This window comes from Scophthalmus maximus, chromosome 14 (genome assembly GCF_022379125.1).
Source record: "Scophthalmus maximus strain ysfricsl-2021 chromosome 14, ASM2237912v1, whole genome shotgun sequence".
NCBI lineage: Eukaryota > Metazoa > Chordata > Actinopteri > Pleuronectiformes > Scophthalmidae > Scophthalmus > Scophthalmus maximus.
In genome coordinates this window covers 5,704,533-5,722,577 of record NC_061528.1, presented here as the reverse complement: position 1 = coordinate 5,722,577, position 18,045 = coordinate 5,704,533, and the positions used below count along the sequence as shown (strand labels likewise).

At 44.1% G+C, this 18,045-nt stretch overlaps 2 protein-coding genes across 7 annotated transcripts in view; one reads left to right on the top strand and one right to left on the bottom strand.

The window, feature by feature from the left end:
• Nucleotides 1-14,450, bottom strand: part of nalcn (sodium leak channel, non-selective) — a 57,527-nt gene extending 43,077 nt beyond the window's left edge. The window contains exons 1-12 of one of the 6 annotated variants that reach the window (XM_035604370.2): nt 14,320-14,449; nt 10,350-10,479; nt 10,068-10,129; nt 9,197-9,337; nt 8,832-9,014; nt 6,958-7,041; nt 6,709-6,848; nt 6,470-6,598; nt 4,443-4,594; nt 3,000-3,142; nt 2,754-2,858; nt 971-1,057 (exon numbers count right to left, since the gene is read on the bottom strand). In XM_035604370.2, the coding sequence (XP_035460263.2) occupies nt 971-1,057; nt 2,754-2,858; nt 3,000-3,142; nt 4,443-4,594; nt 6,470-6,598; nt 6,709-6,848; nt 6,958-7,041; nt 8,832-9,014; nt 9,197-9,337; nt 10,068-10,109 (1,206 nt within the window). In that variant the 5' untranslated portion in view covers nt 10,110-10,129; nt 10,350-10,479; nt 14,320-14,449. Of the gene's footprint in view, nt 1-970; nt 1,058-2,753; nt 2,859-2,999; nt 3,143-4,442; nt 4,595-6,469; nt 6,599-6,708; nt 6,849-6,957; nt 7,042-8,831; nt 9,015-9,196; nt 9,338-10,067; nt 10,130-10,296; nt 10,315-10,349; nt 13,195-14,319 lie in introns of those variants that run through there. The other 5 variants (XM_035604376.2, XM_035604373.2, XM_047337372.1 and 2 more) reach the window with 5 other exon arrangements.
• A 1,426-nt stretch (nt 14,451-15,876) lies between these two features.
• itgbl1 (integrin, beta-like 1) overlaps nt 15,877-18,045 on the top strand; it is a 32,832-nt gene continuing 30,663 nt past the window's right edge. Inside the window, exon 1 of the mRNA XM_035604093.2 lies at nt 15,877-16,247. Coding sequence (XP_035459986.1) covers nt 16,156-16,247 — 92 coding nt within the window. The 5' untranslated portion in view covers nt 15,877-16,155. The remainder of the gene's footprint in view (nt 16,248-18,045) is intronic.

Genomic DNA, 18,045 nt, shown 5'->3' with positions numbered 1-18,045 from the left:
ACGGGAAGGCGATAATAGCTATTCTGGTATGAGGGAGCGAGGCAGACGGAGGCAGAATGAGGCTCAGAGGGAAGTCGGCCCTGTTTATCCCTCTGGTTATCCCTCTATCTAAATCTTCCCTCCAACTGATGATGGGGCTGTGGGGGACGTGCGGCTTTAATGGGAATGCTTCATATTTCATGGCCTCCCTTTTCTCGCTCATTTCTCCCCTACTTCTCCACCATATTCCTCTAGTGTAATTTGTTCTTTCTTCCTTGTACGTGTGCCTCCTTCAAGCTTAACTCCGGAACGGTGAGACTTTGCTGACAGCCATCCTGCCTCTCATAGCTGTGGACTCGATTGGCAGGCTCTCACAGCCAGGCCCCGGGCTTTTATACACCGCAACCGCTATCAACAGTGAGCCAGATGCAGCCAATCGCCCGCTGCTTTCAGCTTATCTTTTTAAAGCCCGACCATTTGGATCACGCCAACAGCGGGTCGACGGCGAAAGTCCATCATGTCGACGTCATTTAAAGCTCATCTATCACTGCGCCGACATCATTAGTGCACCTCTACACATCAAACAACGAGCCTGCCCTCGTTTAAAAACCCATCACTTAGTCGTTTGACATGGGTACCGAAGAGAAGACGAATGCGAAAACAACGAGGTGATACTGCGTGCATGCGTGGCATATGTTAAATGGACGAGGTTTACTGATTCCCTGTTAAAACGAAGTATTTCAATATCAAGAGAGACATTTAAATACAAGTGGAACAAGTCGAACACATAAGTTCTCACACACAGACACACACAGCTCCCCTTTTTAAAGATAGGGTAAGATGAAAAAATAAAGAATGTTGACATAGGCTGAACATATTTCACAGAATTATGCGTGTGTGTGTGTGTGTGTGTGTGTGAGAGAGAGAGAGTGGGAAAGAAACACTTCCCACCAACAGCATCAGCAGCATATTAATTATGTGTTGTGTTTACCTGGAGGCAAGCAGGCGCTCGGCCATGTGGTTTGTTGACGTCCACCGCAACAAGCTGCCATCCCCCAGCAGCGTCTTCATGGAACATCTGTGGCACAAGGACATGCACATGAGGGGCAGAGCACACACACACACACACACACACAAACATAAAAAAAAAACCTTACATGCCATTCAAAGTACTGGACAAAACTCAAACACACATATTTACCCTTTGGCTACATCTTCAGAAAACATCTGTGGCCTCAAAAAAAAATAAAAAGCTAAAGGCATCATACACACACAGATTCATACCCACACAAACACAGCAAGAGAGTTTCTAAATACAGTATGAAGGCCTAAGGACCTAACACTAGCAAAAAAAAAAGAATAATATCACAGCAGATACTTTCAAAACTCACAGGGCAGATTCTCAAAAGCTGCTGGTGGTGTGACCAAAGTCAATGGGATTCATCCTCTGAGCATCATGAATGTCGGCACAGTGCAGATCAACGTGCCACTACCACGGCTAAAAACAAATACTCCAAAAATAGATGTGGTTTCTTCCAACCCATTCAATCCATTCTTATATTCTCAGAGGAGGTTTTTTTTTTTTGCATGACTGTCCTTTTACGTTCAATTGGAATTTCTCGATGCACCAGGCAAATTCAATTTCTGCACCAATAATTGATCCTAAAATGGTGAGAATGACATCCTATTTAATTCTGTCAACCAATCGGTTGGTGAAGTGTCTAAAAAAGGTCTTCCAGTTTCATCATTCAGCCACGACAAAAGCCTGCCGCTTGCTTCTTACCTACAGAAATGTCTCAACGACTCTTTTATCTTGTCTTTATATGATATGACAGGGTATAGTGTCAATCACACAGGGTTGGTATGTGTAACTTCAGATAGGTCAACGGACACTTCAGCGTAACTCACCTTCACTTTCCCTTAATTACAACTCTGCACATCAAAATAGGGAAGAAAAGGCCTGATCCCGTGAAACAAAAGTGGATTGAATCTATTGTCAATTTCATCACCATCACTGATAAAACAGCATGATCCCTCTTTTAAAAGCTTAAATAATCTGGGGACAGCATAGCAAAGTGAAGGAATGGGAAGTGTGGCATTGGGATGCGTCTCCCAGGGCTACTGTACCTCATGCCAACCTCCGTCTCTGGGGAACCGCGAAGAAGGGAGCACATTGTTTCCTCCGCGTTTTGCCTCAGTGACTGACAGTTAAGTGTCACACCACAGCTAATTAGCTTTTCCCTCCAAGATAAAGATAGGGGCATGACGATGTCTGTTACAATTAATTTTGATAATGCCAGGGAAGGATTATTGTTTTCAAGGTCAGAGCAGAATGTGCCTGCTGGAGGCGCAAGCCTGTTTTTTCCATTATGTCTGAAATAACAGTGGTTTTGAGTTTCATGAAATTCCAAGAAGCGTCCTTTGAAATACTTACGTTATAATAGCATCTCCATTATGATTAGGGGTGTAATTACTTTGAAAGGGATTTTGGATCCTTCACAGATCCAATCCAAAAATAAAAACTGCTGAGATGCTTCAGTGCAACAAACGTTGCCTCTTATTTTATCAGCATTCAGCTGTGATATAATCATAAATCATACATTTGACAACATACTCTCCCTCTCTGTTTCTCCCCACTTTCAAACACTCTTCGTCAAACCAGGCCAGTTTACTGCAAGTTTGGAAAATGCAATTTTTTTACATAAAGTTGTCCATGTGACAATTTGTGGCTCTACTTTGATGGCCTGTGTGTACTTTGAGCGTGACAGTTGTACCTGTGTTGTAGCGGTGGAGGTGGTGCTGCTCCTCGACCCCCACATCTGCTGAAATTGCACTCTGATCTCAGCGAAAGTCTCAATGATGACGGCAATGAACACATTCTGTTGCCAGAGCAGGGCAAAAAAAGAGGGAGAACAGCGGAGACAGTCGGGGAGAAAGAAGGAGAATCGTTAAACTTATTAAACTCCCATGCCATAGGAGAAGTTTTGTGAAAAGTGCAGTAGAGGGAGACTGGCTCTAACCTTGACAAGCCACGCCAGGAAGAAAATGAGAGTTATAAAGTAGAAGTAGGAGCGCCAGCGAGGGAAACTGTCGATGGCCCTGTACATGAGGAACACCCACCCCTCCTGTGAGGCAGCCTCATACACGGTAAAGATACTCGTACCTAAACAAAGAGAGACGGGAGAATCAGGGGGATGTACCGCCGGATGAGAAGCAGAGTTGGTTTTATCATCGTTTTGCTTTACACAGGGATGCCTGTGAGCCGCGCGCCAATCACCACGGATCCGCTCAGACTCGTGCCTTTCAAAAAGACAACATCTTGAGTTTGTCTTTTTTTTTTGATCTATGACAAATGTAAAATTCTGACAACCAACAGGATGAAAAATACAGAACCTCGGTATCCTCATAGTTCCCCGTCTTATTAATGACGAGGCTTTGAATTCCCACTGCCTGGCAGACTCATTAATCTGATGAACTGCGCTTTATTGCGCGTCTTTGTCACTGTCACCGGCAAATCTGGTCAGACGCAGCTAATAAATGAAAAGTCTGCGAGTTGGCCCCCGAACCTCCAAAACGATCTTGGCTGTTTTCTGGTGAGCGCACTCTCTGCAAATGAACCGCGTGCGCTTTCAACCGTCAGCCAACGGCGATTTCATCGGGGGGGGGGAAGAAACAACATCATCCCATATGAATTCAACGTTTGAAAAGAATGAGAGGGGACTGTGGACCGGTCGGCATCCGACAAAAGAACAACAAAACAAACTGAAGCCCTGACTGCATCGCATCGCTTTCAGACACAGCAGCTGACAGTAGTGAAGAGCAACAGACAACTGACGTCTGGCAGCTCCGGAAGACCGGACCGAGTCTCCCAGCTTGACTATCAAACACATCATATCACTGTTCTAATCTTACGAGCTTGTCAGTTTGGAGTTGGAGCCTCTGGCTCGAAGTCGTTTCTGACATCCAACAGCTATTGTAAATTTTTTTGCGAATGCCATATTTGGTTTCCGCATGGATGTGAATAGGATAGTACATTTGACAGAAATATAGAAAAATAGGACTTTTCTATGATGCACTGCATGCAGCGTCGCACTAGCCCAAGCTATGGATGATTTGAGCCAGACTGTAAATTGAGGCATTGAACGGGTCAAATTCCAGTACATATATAAGGACTGTAAGGAATGACTGGTGAGTTTCAAGTTCACAGTCTCCTTCATGGCTATCTAAAGATTATGTGCACTGACTCTGGATCAGCGCAACATACAGCTGACAAGAATGCGGCTGAGAGTCATTCTTCCGCACTTCTAGACGGAATGTACAGATGACTTTCAGGGGAGAAGAAAAAACCCAGGTAATTACCAAGTATTCTGTCAATAAACAACAAATACGTTCAAAAGATTTCATTGTAAATATAAATGCTTATAGTGACTTCCTATCTTTAGGTGCGAATGCATAGTTTATACCCAGCTCATTGAAGCCACTGTAACCGAGCTCCTGCCGGCTGAGGCCCAGCTCTTCCAGGTCCATGCATTTGAAGCCATGGGGACACTGGTAACCTTCTCCGTCGGGGGAACAATGGGTGTCCGGGATGGCCAAGTTGTTCCATGTCACGTTACTGACCAAAAGAAAAAGGAAAAAACATTACGGTTATACAGTATATTTGCAGCGGGTGGTAAGATACACCGCAATGTGGGAATGAAAAGTGGAGATTGTAAAGTAAGCACATTTGTAAAGTTCTCAGGTTTTCCAAACGAGTGTGGTAAGAACTCAAACATATATTCAGAGAACATACACACATTGCCCTGCCTCCCTGTATCTTAGCCACAGGTGCTGATCCAGGGGAGCCGCTTGATTCGGCTAATGAAAATTAATGCCTTCAAATTGCCTGCCCAGACATTCATCTAAATTGTTTATTAAGGGGTACAGGATCAGAAGGGATAATTTATTGCACAATCACAAAGGGCAGTCAGAGAGGCATCGTGTTGAATCCCAATAAAGCTAATTAAAGTGAGCTGAATGATACCAACGCGTCTTATCAACGAAATCACGTCCTCTCGATGCCGTCAGGGAGATTAAAGAATCATCAAACGAGAGAACAGACGTCCAGTGACAATGTGATATTAATACTACTTTTTGAAAAAAAGAGATAAATACACATTTACGATTAAAAAAGAATCTATAATTTCATCAAACCAAAATTTATGTTTCCTCCTAATTGTATGCGGTCCTGTCCGCATCTTCTGCTCACCTCAGGGGGTTAGAGATGAATGAACTGTTGAGCAGGATTGAGCTCAATACAAAGGCCGGACAATGCAGAGGACATTTTAATTATTATAATTGTTGTTAGCTCTCTATGCGGCCTGGGGCTTAAACCATGGTGGTTGCTTCCCCCACCTTTTTGCTCTCTCGCTTTTGGCGCAAACACATCGGACTTGTGCAGCACCATGCGCGCACGCACACACACACTGTAAGAGGTCCACAATCCCCACACCTTTCCCAATGCCACGTCCCTACCCTTCCCGCAGGTTCCCTGTTTCCATGTTTCCATGCCAACCACCAATTATTTTAATAATGTTAAACAACTCGAACACGGATCCAACCCTCGCCCAAACAGCTGCTGAACACTGGACACCAAAACGAGGCTCTGTAACAAGTGCCGCTCTTCAGTACCGGGCACAATTGAAAGAGATCCCACTATGATCAGATTTTGAATGTACTGTAGCTCCAAACCTCCCTTTCTCACCAGCAGACTGTAAAATATGCTTTACCACACCTCTGCTGTCCCGGAGACAAAAGTAATCGACTGTAGCTTAAAGAATTAATTAGCACTGGCGAGTAAGCTCATGAATGCATTAAGCATTTGTATTCATGGGCCATTTGTGTACGGCTCAAATGTGAATCTTTTCATATTGGCTTTAATGTCCTGTAATTCAGATGTTAATGTCGGGCTGGATGCACTCAAGTACATACATGTCTATTTGCAGTATGTCTGCATTGGTGAGCTTCTCTTTGCTCTTTTGCACTCCATTACAGTATGTGTCATTGCAACTAAGACACTTAATGTAAGTGTCTTCAATCTTCTTGAAACTACGCATCACCATCATTACAGGTGGGAAAGATGACCAGGAAGCAACTGCGGGGGCGACCGCGTCATCATTTTCTGAACGTCTCCGTTTTTGCCTGCCCGTACAATAATGCAGCCCCGGGCGTTTTTAAACTAAATTGGAGCGAAGAAGCGTTTTCCAAACGTCTACGTCTTAGGTGCCCGGAAACTCCAGGGTAGTGTGGACAGCAGCCGGCAAGTGAAACTTGAAAAAGAAAACATAGTAACGTGGATATAGCCTTGGTAACAACAAAGGAATTCAGTTGAGAGCCACACGTACCGATGAAAGTATGGTATCAAAAAAATGTGTTGTTTTTGCAGGTTTTCAACAGGAATAGTGATCAGTGTGAACGACGGAAAAAGGCATTGAGTGTTTAGGGGGTTTACTTTTTCTGTGTATCATTAGTAACACAGTGATGGTTGAACGTTCCAAACATCTGCACACCCAGAATTCCATAGAGCAGAAGGAAAAAGAGCAGGAAGATGGACACACTCCAGATCTGTTCCCCCGATCGCCTGCAAAGCGAAGAAAGACATATGTCAATGCCAGATTTATATATATATACACGACTGTCCATGAATTGTGGAGACCGTATGTAAGAGAAACACTCGCGCCGTTGTCGTACTTCAGAATATTGGTGATGCGGGAGCGAGGAAGCTCGAAGCGGAAGTAGATCCGGAAGGCCCGGATCATAATGAGCGCCCGGGGGATTCTCAACATCCCCCATGGAGACATCTGATCCACGAGATCTGCTATTTCAAACACCTTCAAACAAAGAGAAATAGACGAATCAGGAAGTCAAAACTACAGCTACTGCAATGCAGGAAAAAAAAAAATATAATAATAAAAAGCATTGGTAGATGATGTATTGTACCTGCAGCACCAGGGACACCCAGATGAAGAACACCATGAAACCATCAAACATACACCAGCGATCTTTCCCGTACGAGTTATCCCCCTGTGGGAGAGGAACGGAAAAGGGCGAGGCGACCGAAAAGTGTTAGGAGAAATATGGACATGAGTGTATAACCAAATATGATCATCATCATAATCCAAGAGCATTTACAAAACCTCCCGTGATATTTTTAGGCTTTCTTTAAAACAAGTCTTAACAGTTCTGAAAATTGTCAGCTGTCACTTTCTGAAAAACCTGACAGAGGAAGATTTTATTGTGACAGAAAGCTTTTGTGTGAAATAGAAATCACATAACAATATTCATGAAAGACAACAAACATAAAACCCATTTGACAGACCAACAAGTACAAAATGATACAAAATGATAAGACGAAATCATCAAGGCCCCGCAAAAAACATGGACACACTTAATTACCGCTTAGAGAGAGAGAGGGTTTGTAAGAGGCTCTTAGGAAGGGAAGAGCGGCTGCAAATAGGAGTGTGTGTCCTGGAACACTCAGCGGATAAGGACCATGTTTGATTACACACTGACAAGAACAAAAGGCATGCAATTACTTCACCACGCTGCGTGGATCCTTTGCTTTGTGCAGGCACTTTAAATAACACTGTTTTTTCCAAGTGTCAATCATAGTTTCATGGACGCGGCGAATATATATATATATATATATATATATATATATCCACTCCGGCACACTTTTAAAAACAAATGACATGAAACGTGTCACATGTGGGGTCTTTCGGAGAGGATGAGGTTGACCTGACTTCAGTGGGGGAAAAACAACTGAACAACAGCGTTCCCCAATTTACAGACAGAGAGGATTTTAATCTGCCACCAAGAACTAAACAAAACATTAGGAGATTAAATAGTCCAGTTTTTATGCTTTTATTCTTGCACTGTTGATTCTAATTGTGTGACCTCTGGTGCCTCCCTGCGTGTTATCCTTGATTTGCCAATTAAGCTGTCCACATATTTTATGGCAGTAATTATGGGCCTTTCATCTGCCAACTGTCTGTTCTTGGACGCTCCTACGGAATGTCATCCGTCTACGTCCGATTTTGAATTTTTCATCTGAGTCTAAGGCTCAGCACAATACAACACAATACCATACAAAGTGCGAACAACACCAGAAGAGGAACGAAGGCCACACGTTGGAAAATGATCAATTTAGATCACGGGCCGACCTGTGGCCGGTGGGGCCTCGACTACTTCCCTGATCAGTAGGGCTTCCTTTCAACCGCTTGCTAAGCAGTTCTGCTAAAGGTGAAAATGAGTTCTTCAGTGTCTCCTCGTAGTTTTGCGCCTGTATCAGTGTTCCCACTCTCTTCAGCAGATATGCACATAAACTTTAATGCCGTTGCATGAATAGGTTTTATGTGAAAGCCACGCCAGAGGCCCATTCCCTTTGGAGCTGATAAGTTGGGCTGAACAGTTCTATGCTCCAAGTCCTCTGTTTAAACAAGAGACAATGAAATAGAATTGAAATCAACACACACACACACACACACACACACACACACACACACACACACACACACACACACACACACACACACACACACACACACACACACACACACACACACACACACACACACACACACACACACACACACACACACACACACACACACACACACACACACATACACACACACACACAGCATAAAATATATTTGTTTTCCATCACAAAGCCAAACAGGTGAAACCTTTTACTTGCTGAAATTCATAAAATATCTTCTGTAACAAATGATGTGACTCTGTTTGTATTCATTTTTTTTATCTCACTGTAACTCTTTTCGTAACGTGGCGCCCGTGAATTCGTCAGGAGCTACCTTGATGATTCCTCTGATGTGCATCTTGGCGATCATCTCGGCGGTGTAGAGGAACATGAGCAGCGTGTCCAGCGTGAACGTCACGTACTGCAGCGGGGGGTAGTGCTCGAATGTCTTGGGGGTGTTCATGCACACGGAGATGACGCTGATGATGGCGCAGGCTCGGAGCAGGGAGTGCACCCACTGCGGGAAGAGGGCGAAAGAATGAAAAACTTGCGCAACAATATTTCGTTGCATTTATTGCTGCCCTTCTTCCTATCTTTAAAACTAAATTTTTGGGGGGATATACATAGGCAAATGTGACTTCAAAGTATTTGAAATATCTGGCATGAAAAGCTAACTCAAACACTCGGGCACAGACTCACTGGTTTGTTGATCCAGAAGATGTCCGCGCTGTCCGCGAGGGTCTCGTCCGGCCCAAAGTCCGTCATGGCCTGGGCCTCGACCCGTGAGCTCTGTTTCCTCTTCAGCATGCTGGGGCTTGCTGTGCTATACAGAGAGTGGATCTGACAGAGAGAGAGGGAGGCAGACCACACGGTGACCAACGCTGAACGGGGAACAGGGGGGGAACACTGGCTATATCCAAGTCTGGGCAGTGGCATTACCGCTGTCGTCCAATCAGGTGGATTATGGACTACATCAATTATATATATACTGTATATATGCTTTTTTGGAGCTCAGAGGCGAGGAACTAATTCAAAATATCAGTGCACTTCTTGAAAATGACAAAAACTGTACAAAGATTCGGTCAAACATAAGCATTTCAAGGGCTGTGTATCTAAAGTGGTGTCTGGACGTAACCACGTGTAGCGCTGGGCGTCAGGACACTGTGACGTGGTGCAAAGTAAACTACCCTGACTTGAATTGCCAGAAAAAAAAGAGGTGTGCACGCTCAAATCAAACATGTGTCGCAACTGTTGAATGGCCACCGTGATACACAACGTAGCACACATGGAACACAGGACAAGTGTATTCACATCGGAACAGCTCCAGTGACTTACCGTTCGGAAAGATCACACACATGATCTCCTCCGTCATACTGAGCAGCGAGGCAACCAGCACGCTAAGCTGCGTAAAACCTTCTGCGCAGTGCGAGTCGAGGGGGTGCACCTGTGAATGCCCCCGTTTGTGTGTGTGTTTCGTGTGTAATGCAGAAAAAGAAAGCTGCACGGGCCGTTTCAACTCAAGAACACAGGGAGAAAAATGACACTCTGAATGGAGACAAAGCGCACATACCAAAGGGAAAAGTAAAGCTGAAATTGCTCCAGCACTGCACATAACATGCGATCAGGCATACCCTGTAAATGACACACAACAGTTAGTCAACATTATGGCTTATATGGTGTACAGTACACTACCCACATCTACAGTACGCTCATAGAGACAGGAATGCCCACCACGTCTGACATCAAGGCATATATGCAACACACTCCGTGAGTGAGTGAGTGACTTGAGAGTGACTGACTGAGGTGTCGTGGAGGGAGGAGATGGGGGTGGAGCAGGGGCCAGGCAACTCACTGTGAGGCTCCTCATTGGTGCGTTCATCCCCAGGTCACAGAGGGGTGGAGAGACCAGCCAGACGGAGGGAGAGAGAGAGAGAGAGAGACTAGAGAGGCAAAAAGGAGAATGTCCTACAGGCCTGGGCGTCCTGGGGCAGCAGTCAGTGAACGGTAGCAGTCATAAGAGCGGTGAAGAGAGGTGAGAGAAACATATGCACAAGTGCTGTGAGGTACAGCTTCAGAACATACAGTTTTTATGGGACCGACTTGGTCCACCCAACTTATTCCCCCTCTTGCGGAACACTCGCACGTACGAGTTGGAGGAAACGCGGCCCATTCACTTTGAAATTTGGGCGACGTCACGCGTTGTCGGACTGCAGGCGCGGTCCCGTCGCTTCGCTTGCCCTGCATGTGTTCTTTTTAAGCGGCAGAGCAAACGGCAGCCAATCAAATCACGTTTGAGCGAATACGGGTCCTGCCTGAGAGCCCGAGCCTAGAGACAGGAGGCAGTGGTATATACGTACACATCTGGCTGTGGCGTTCATATCTTGTTGGCGTGGCATGGACAGTGTTGGGCTCTATGATCGGTTGCTGTCGTTATGACGATCGCGCCAGCAACAAGCGTCGAGCAGCGCATACGTGCGAGTGCTCGGTTACCTCCAGACGTGTGTAAATTGAATTGTGTCTGTTGTGCTTTTTTTTGTTTTTCTGAAATAAACACCTCTTTTGACTCAACGTAATCAAGATGTCAAACTACAAGACGGCACTTTCAATGAAAACGGTCAAAGTTAGATTTCTCACCGGGAGTATCGATGAAATGTCCTTTTTCAACTCTGTGGCAACAACAAGCCAAATTCAATTTACCTTCATTGTACTGGAATAAAGGCAAAAACCTCAGAGACAGAGATATCTCTAAAACTGCCTGCCTGGCCAGATAGGAGTGTAAGAGATAGCATTATTTTTAATCTGCGAAAAACCACATCCTTGGAAACAGCACCGGCATATAATTCAATAATGAGAAATGGTTTGGGTATAACACTGGAAAAAAATACTGCAAATAACAGAATAATTTGTAGACAAAACAAATGAAAAAAAAAGTTTTGTGATTTGATTTTGTGTGGTAGCGTTTGTGTCCTAAAAGTGTAAAAAAAAAAAAGGCTTATCTGCAGTTTCAATGAAAAGTCCTTGTTGACAACAGACATGCTAATATGAAATCATAAATTACAATGTTTTTAATAAAACTGTTGAACAATGAGATGAAATGGTAGCTGCTGTCCAAATCGTCAGATTAAACCGAATAAATGACATGAATTAGACAAATCTGAACGTTAAAAGTTCTGAATTGACTGAACATTTTACAATACGAGACTTTGACAAAGGGGTCAAATCTTGCCAAAAGAATTTTGCAACAAGAAAAAAAAGAGACAGAAAGCACTTAGTTAGGATGCCAAAGCAGACAGAACAATGTAACGGCGTCACCCGTGTTTCCATTAATGCTCTTACCAAGAAAAGAAACTGTCCATCCTATAAACCCCATGTAGTTAGAAGCAATTTCCCCGTGTAATTGCTACACTTAACATATGCAGATGGAGACATGAGGAAGAGTGAAAACAAAATTACAGGGTCTAAGTGCTATTATGTGGGTGTATAGGTGGCAAAGACCGTAATTACTTTCTCATTCGGAGAAGGGACGTGTTCCTCATGGGCAAGATGTGATCACTGGGCAGATTAATTGTAACCATGAGGGTTTCTTATTTATTTTTATCTGAGGCCGCAAACTATCTTTCCTTGAGTTTTATATTATTACAGAGTGAACTGTGGCAGCAGCATCTTAATCACGACAGACGAGAAAGTTTGGTAGATGTGGGCAGCACAGTTAGAGAGTTCTTTACCTCTCCACAATAGGCTGGGGTGATATTCTGGTTTTCATACTGTCCAAGTTGATCTTACAGGTGCTCTTGGCTAAAGTTTATGAAAACTATCAACACATTTCCAAGGTAAATATACATGTAGGTAGCTATACAGTGGCCATATTTAACATGAACCCTTCTTTTAATTTCCATGTTTGATTTAATGTTAATCTCAATGAATCTATATTTTCACATAAACGATTGGATGTGTAATGTGAAAGGTGCATTTTGTTGTGCCAGTCAGCTTGATATTTCCTTAAGGACCTGGTGGAGACCAAATCTGAGCAAAAAAATGAGACTAAATATAGTTTTTAAAGTGATGGTGGCCAAAAAGCATTACTCCAAATGACATGCCAATATTGCTACATATCTGCTTTATGTGTAAATAGAACATGTAATGAAGTCCGGACATTTCCCTGAACCTGAGGGGATGTATGTGAGAATCCCAATGGGGAAATTGTCAGTGAGCAAGTGGGTGCGTGTTGATTACTGCGAATAACAACACTGCTTTCCACAGCTGAATTATCATCATGTCCCACTCCCGCCGCCTGCATGCTCTACCCGGACGCCCACAGAACGTTCCAGAAATGTTCCTGTCGCTGCGAACACGTCTGACTCGGACAATCTTGGAATAACTATGGAAAATATCCGGACACAATTTTTGCGGACATTTTCCAGAGTTCATGTCCGATAACTGTATACTCACATCAAACAGACATGTATTGACATTTAAGAACTAGTGTAAACATTGTGATTTCTGTTTGCGTCGGTGTCATCCAGACCTTACTAGCGAGTGTAACAACCACACATTTAATTCAATTACTGGTGTCATGACCAAAAAAATCGATAGTATGCATTATGAATATTTCACTAATTACTTTTAAAGCACAGCTCGGTCTCGCCCCAAGCCACACGAATGAAATGCGGATCCCCTACAAGCCAGCTCGCAGCCTCAGATCCTCAGGTGGGTCCTTACTAGTTGTTCAAAAGTCGAGGATCAACTCTTAAGGGTGACCGAGCTTCCTCCATCAGGGCCCCTCCACTTTGGAACAGCCTGCCTGCGGAGATAAGGCTGGCAGAGTCTGTGCTTTCTTATGAGTCACTTTTTAAAAAAGCATTTCTATAGACCAACAATTTATGTGATGTCGTCTTTTTATATATGTATATATTTTTAATACATATATGTGACCGGAAAACTGTATTATTGTTGGAATGCTGATTTGATTTGTTTGTTTTTGTGAAAGCACTTTGTGAAGCTACTTCTGAAAGGTGCTCTATGAATTAAAATTATTATTATATTGTTGTGAGAATGTTGATATGTTAGAATGATGTCTATGAGCATGCGGCAATATGAAACACCATTATTTCAACTCCTGAGCATATTGAGTGACAGCGCTCCAGATTTTTAACAGTCACACATATTTTAACAAAAAATGTCAAACCAATCTTGATAATTTGGGGGGGGGGGGACAAGACCTGGAGCAGCTAAGACACATGAAGGCCCCCGTGTCCTGTCCTGCTGTGGCCCTGCGGGCTTCACTGGGCGACTGCGAAATCCCCCAGAAAAAAAAAAAACATTCAGTTGAATGAAAATGACACCCATCGTCGACAACACGTGACAAGCCGGATGTTAATCCAGAAACGCATCTCCGTCAGGCTGCCTTGAATGACATCGACGGGAGACAAGGTTACTATGGAAACGGGAGCTAAGGCGCTAATACTTCGGCCCAGAACCACGAGGTAAACACGGGGCTTGTGCGGAAAAACATGCGGGAGGGCACCTGCGACGGTCTGGGGGGGGGAGGGGCTCACGCGTTACGCGACGACCTGTCCACGTGACGCCCCTCGCGGGCACACGACGACAGTCGATCGAGGGGCCTTGTCCGGCGGACGATGTCTCCACTTCCTGGAGCAGCGACATGCTAGCGCGCAGCTGCGCCGAGCATCGGTCGCATCCTTGAAGCACAACAGCTGGACGTCCAGTCACACACACACACTCACACACACACACACACACACACTCTCTCTCTCTCTCACACACACACAGGGATACGAAGAAAAACACGCCGAGTCACTTACGAGAGGAAGGATTTCCCTTATCCGCCGCGTCTCGTCCTCCTGTCCATGACATCAGCTGTTTCCCGGGCGCGCTGTGGGATCGTGTGCGAGAAGCGCGGGAGCGCGCAGATTGAAATCACATCCACACACACACACACGGCACCAGCGCGTGCAGCGGAGGCGCGCAGCCGTCTCCATGGTAACAGCTCGAAAGGTCCCCCATGATGCACCACAACAGTCTCTGTCCTCACATTTTTTTATTTTTTTTTATTTTGTATTATTGTGATGATTGTTTCTGGCAGAATGCCAATTCAGTTATGAGCAAAATCAGCCACAGTATTTATTTATTTAAAAAAAAAAAAAATCATAATTTTATTTTCTCTCTCCTTAAAAATGAATCACAAAAAAAATCTCAATATGTGAACGTTTAACCTGTACATGCTATTTTTTTTGTTTCCCATAAACATAGACAAGTGACACTTTTTTTTTCTCTTATGAATTCCCACGGCTGAAGTGTCCATAAATTATTGATGGGAGTACAGTGCTGTCAGGTCAGCACAGGGCAGTGAAGAGCCTCAGACAGATTAAAGCTGCATCAACCCGCTCTGTGCAGTTGAAATAGGTTTGTACTTTCTTTGGCCTGGGCCAGTAGGAAACTGCGACACTACAAGAGCATAAATTGTGCAGATAGCTCTTAGGGATATAGGCAAGAATTGCAAGTTCAAAATATTATTTGCCCTTGTCAATTACAGTGAACCAACACCGTAAATCATATCAGAGATATCTAAACATAATTATACCATGATAACTTTAAAACAATGACTACAGTTTGTCAAAAACTAGTATGACATTGAACACACTGTTGTGTCAGGTATGCAGACGGCCATACAAGTCTGTAACAAAGCCTCTGATTGGTCAAAGGGGATCTAAAATGGATGGCTAGAAGTCCGCTAACAACAACAGTAGCATTTTACGTCTTGCAAAACGGATACAAATTTGAATCTTGATTGGGTGACACCTCTGAAACACTTTAATGCCTTGAGTGTCATTAAATGGCTGACAGTCTTTTCGGATGTACATAAATAACATTTCTGCCTTTCATTTTCAGATCAGACTCAAATAGTTTGTAATTTTTCCTGCCGTGTTGTTTTGAACTCTCTTATTTCTCCATTGTTTGTTGATGTGACACATGGGTCTTTTCACGGCAACCTTTTATTTTTTGCTTGATATTTGGAGAAGACATAATAACACTAACAATTGCTCTTATCCAGTCAAGTGTACCAGGAAGTCACGCTGGCAGAAAGCCGACATGCACGACGGCATTGGATGGTGAACTTTAGCCATTTATATTCACGCCTGTGCTTTTCTGAGAAACAACACGAGTAGCTGCAGTGTATGATTTTGGCTCATGTATTATTGTATCATCTATCATATTATTTTTACGTTTTATTATATACAAACAAAAAAGCTACAGCACCACAGACAGATCATCTGGAAATCGAAAGGGGTTTGGAGTGAAGGAGGGGAAAAAAAATGCAGCCTGCTTCTAATTACATCTCAAACTGGTGACTTAACTTTTCATCTTGGCAGTTTTCCCCGCTCCAGCTCCTGAGCCCAGGACTGTGTCTGCGAGTCAAGACTAATCAAAGGCACTTGTACGGAAAAGGGGACTATTGGCCTCTGAAGGGATTGGGCCAGTTCAGGCCAGCCTGCTGCTCTTTCTCTCCTTCTCTCCTTTTCTTTTCCCTCTCACTCTCTCTTCCTGTCCTGTCTGTTTAAGGAGGGGGAGAGAGAGAGAGAGAACTTGGGAAATTCCTTCAAGCTACTTTACTTCAGGTTTTTCTGTGGGATTTAAACATGCACACTGAGGCTTTGGTGCAGTCCATGTTAGTGTCGGCGTTTCTGATTCTGCTCTCTACTGTGGAGGACACCTTGTTGCAATCGGTGAGGTGAGTTTCCACGCAGCTTTGGGGTTTTTTTTCCACGTTTATTTGGGAGAAGTCTGGAGAGAGCGCGGAGGAAGAGGGAGGTGCAGAGTTTTGCTGACAAAGACTTTTTGGAGAGCGCAATATGAAAACGTTCAGGAATGCCCGTATATTTGAACCTCGCTTTTTTTGTGTAGTTTCTTCACCCGTCAAAGGGTAAATGATTTTAATATCTATTGTTGCATAGTACTTTCTAAAACTTAAAGGAGATTTTCCTTTGGACAGCTGACTGGACACTTGGTGGTCAAGTGTTTGGTACAAAAGTAAGCCACATTGGCATCTGGGCTGGAGCAAGGGTTTGTGTTATAAAGGAAGAAAATACAAAAACCTCATTTATATATGCATGTTTATTTATGTACTCAAAGTTATTTTCCCCCAACCCCCTCAAGAAATATTGGTTTTAGAGCATTAAGGCCCGAGAATTTTTACCAAGCTGGAATCAAGTGTGAAAATATATGTAAAAATGATGTGAAGTCAGTGGCTGGAATTGATCAAAATATGATTGAGCCCCCGTCAGCAGAGCCGTCAATGTTGCCATGCGACCTAAACTTAAGTCAGCAGCAGAGGGGGTGTTTACTCCGAGCACGTGCACCGTGCCTTTGTAACGCTTGCACTGTGTGTACAGCGACAGCAGTGGCAGACGCACACATGCTTTACCACAGAAAACAACAGTCCCTATAAGAATTGCAGCGATTAAACTGTTTTCCTCGCTTTTTCCTATATTCACATCCAAATAATCTCTACTTTTTTTTTGACTTCTTTGTCATCATAACATCATCATCACTGTAGGTGTGAAACAGTCAGTGATGAAGGTGATGCTAACATATGCAAAACATAGTTATCCACACACCTCAGTGAATTAAAATGGATACGAACTTCAGATGAGAACTGCAGGGAGTCGGTCCCTGTTCATGCACAAGGGATGGATTTGAGTTAACTTTCTATTTCCATCCCCCTGAATGAAAAAAGAAAACGGGCCGACTGAACCAAGAGAGAGAGAGAGCACAATTTACATCTCCAATCCCGGTGCCACCGACAAAGCTGTCCTAATGGGGACTGTAGTCTGAGGGAATCTCCTCAGTGGGCTCGCATGGCTTCTTTGACAGAGCCTTGTCACACAGGAAGGATTCACCTGAGGGACTGACAGGCAAACAAATGTACTTTTTGAGACTGGATGGTGAAATGCACACGTACACATACGTGAAAAATATGTGCTGGGTGAAAAACAAAAGGGTGACATGCACAGATGAAGTTCAGGCTACGGTGTCGCGGTGCAGCCTTTACTCGCCTGAAAACGACTTCAATCAGGATATTCTAAACACATTGCCAAAAGAGACGGACAAGCAGGTGTCTCCTCAGTCCTAGACACCCGTATTTTCTTATGCAGTCAGCATTGGTTATTAATCAGGCCTCCAACAAGTTAGAGACAAGGCTCCCGGTGCCAAAGTCTGATGAAAGTCGAAGTTTCCCATGTCGCGGAGGTGAAATCGTCTCACGCCTGCGTCCAGGTTTGGGCAGTGAGTGAGACGGTGATGCCTGAAATGGGAAGATTACCGCCGTCGTTGTCCTCATTGTCATCTTCTGGATTGCATTTCCCATCATGGCCAAGTCCCATGTTTGCTGGGGCTGAATCTTCCTGCGAGACCAAACCTCCCAGGCAGCACAAGCTCGCAGCTGACGTAGAAAAATGCTAATGAAGATCGGCTGAAGCCGGAGCTGTAGACGGAGCAGTGTACGGGTAGACTAAGACGGAGAGCCGGAA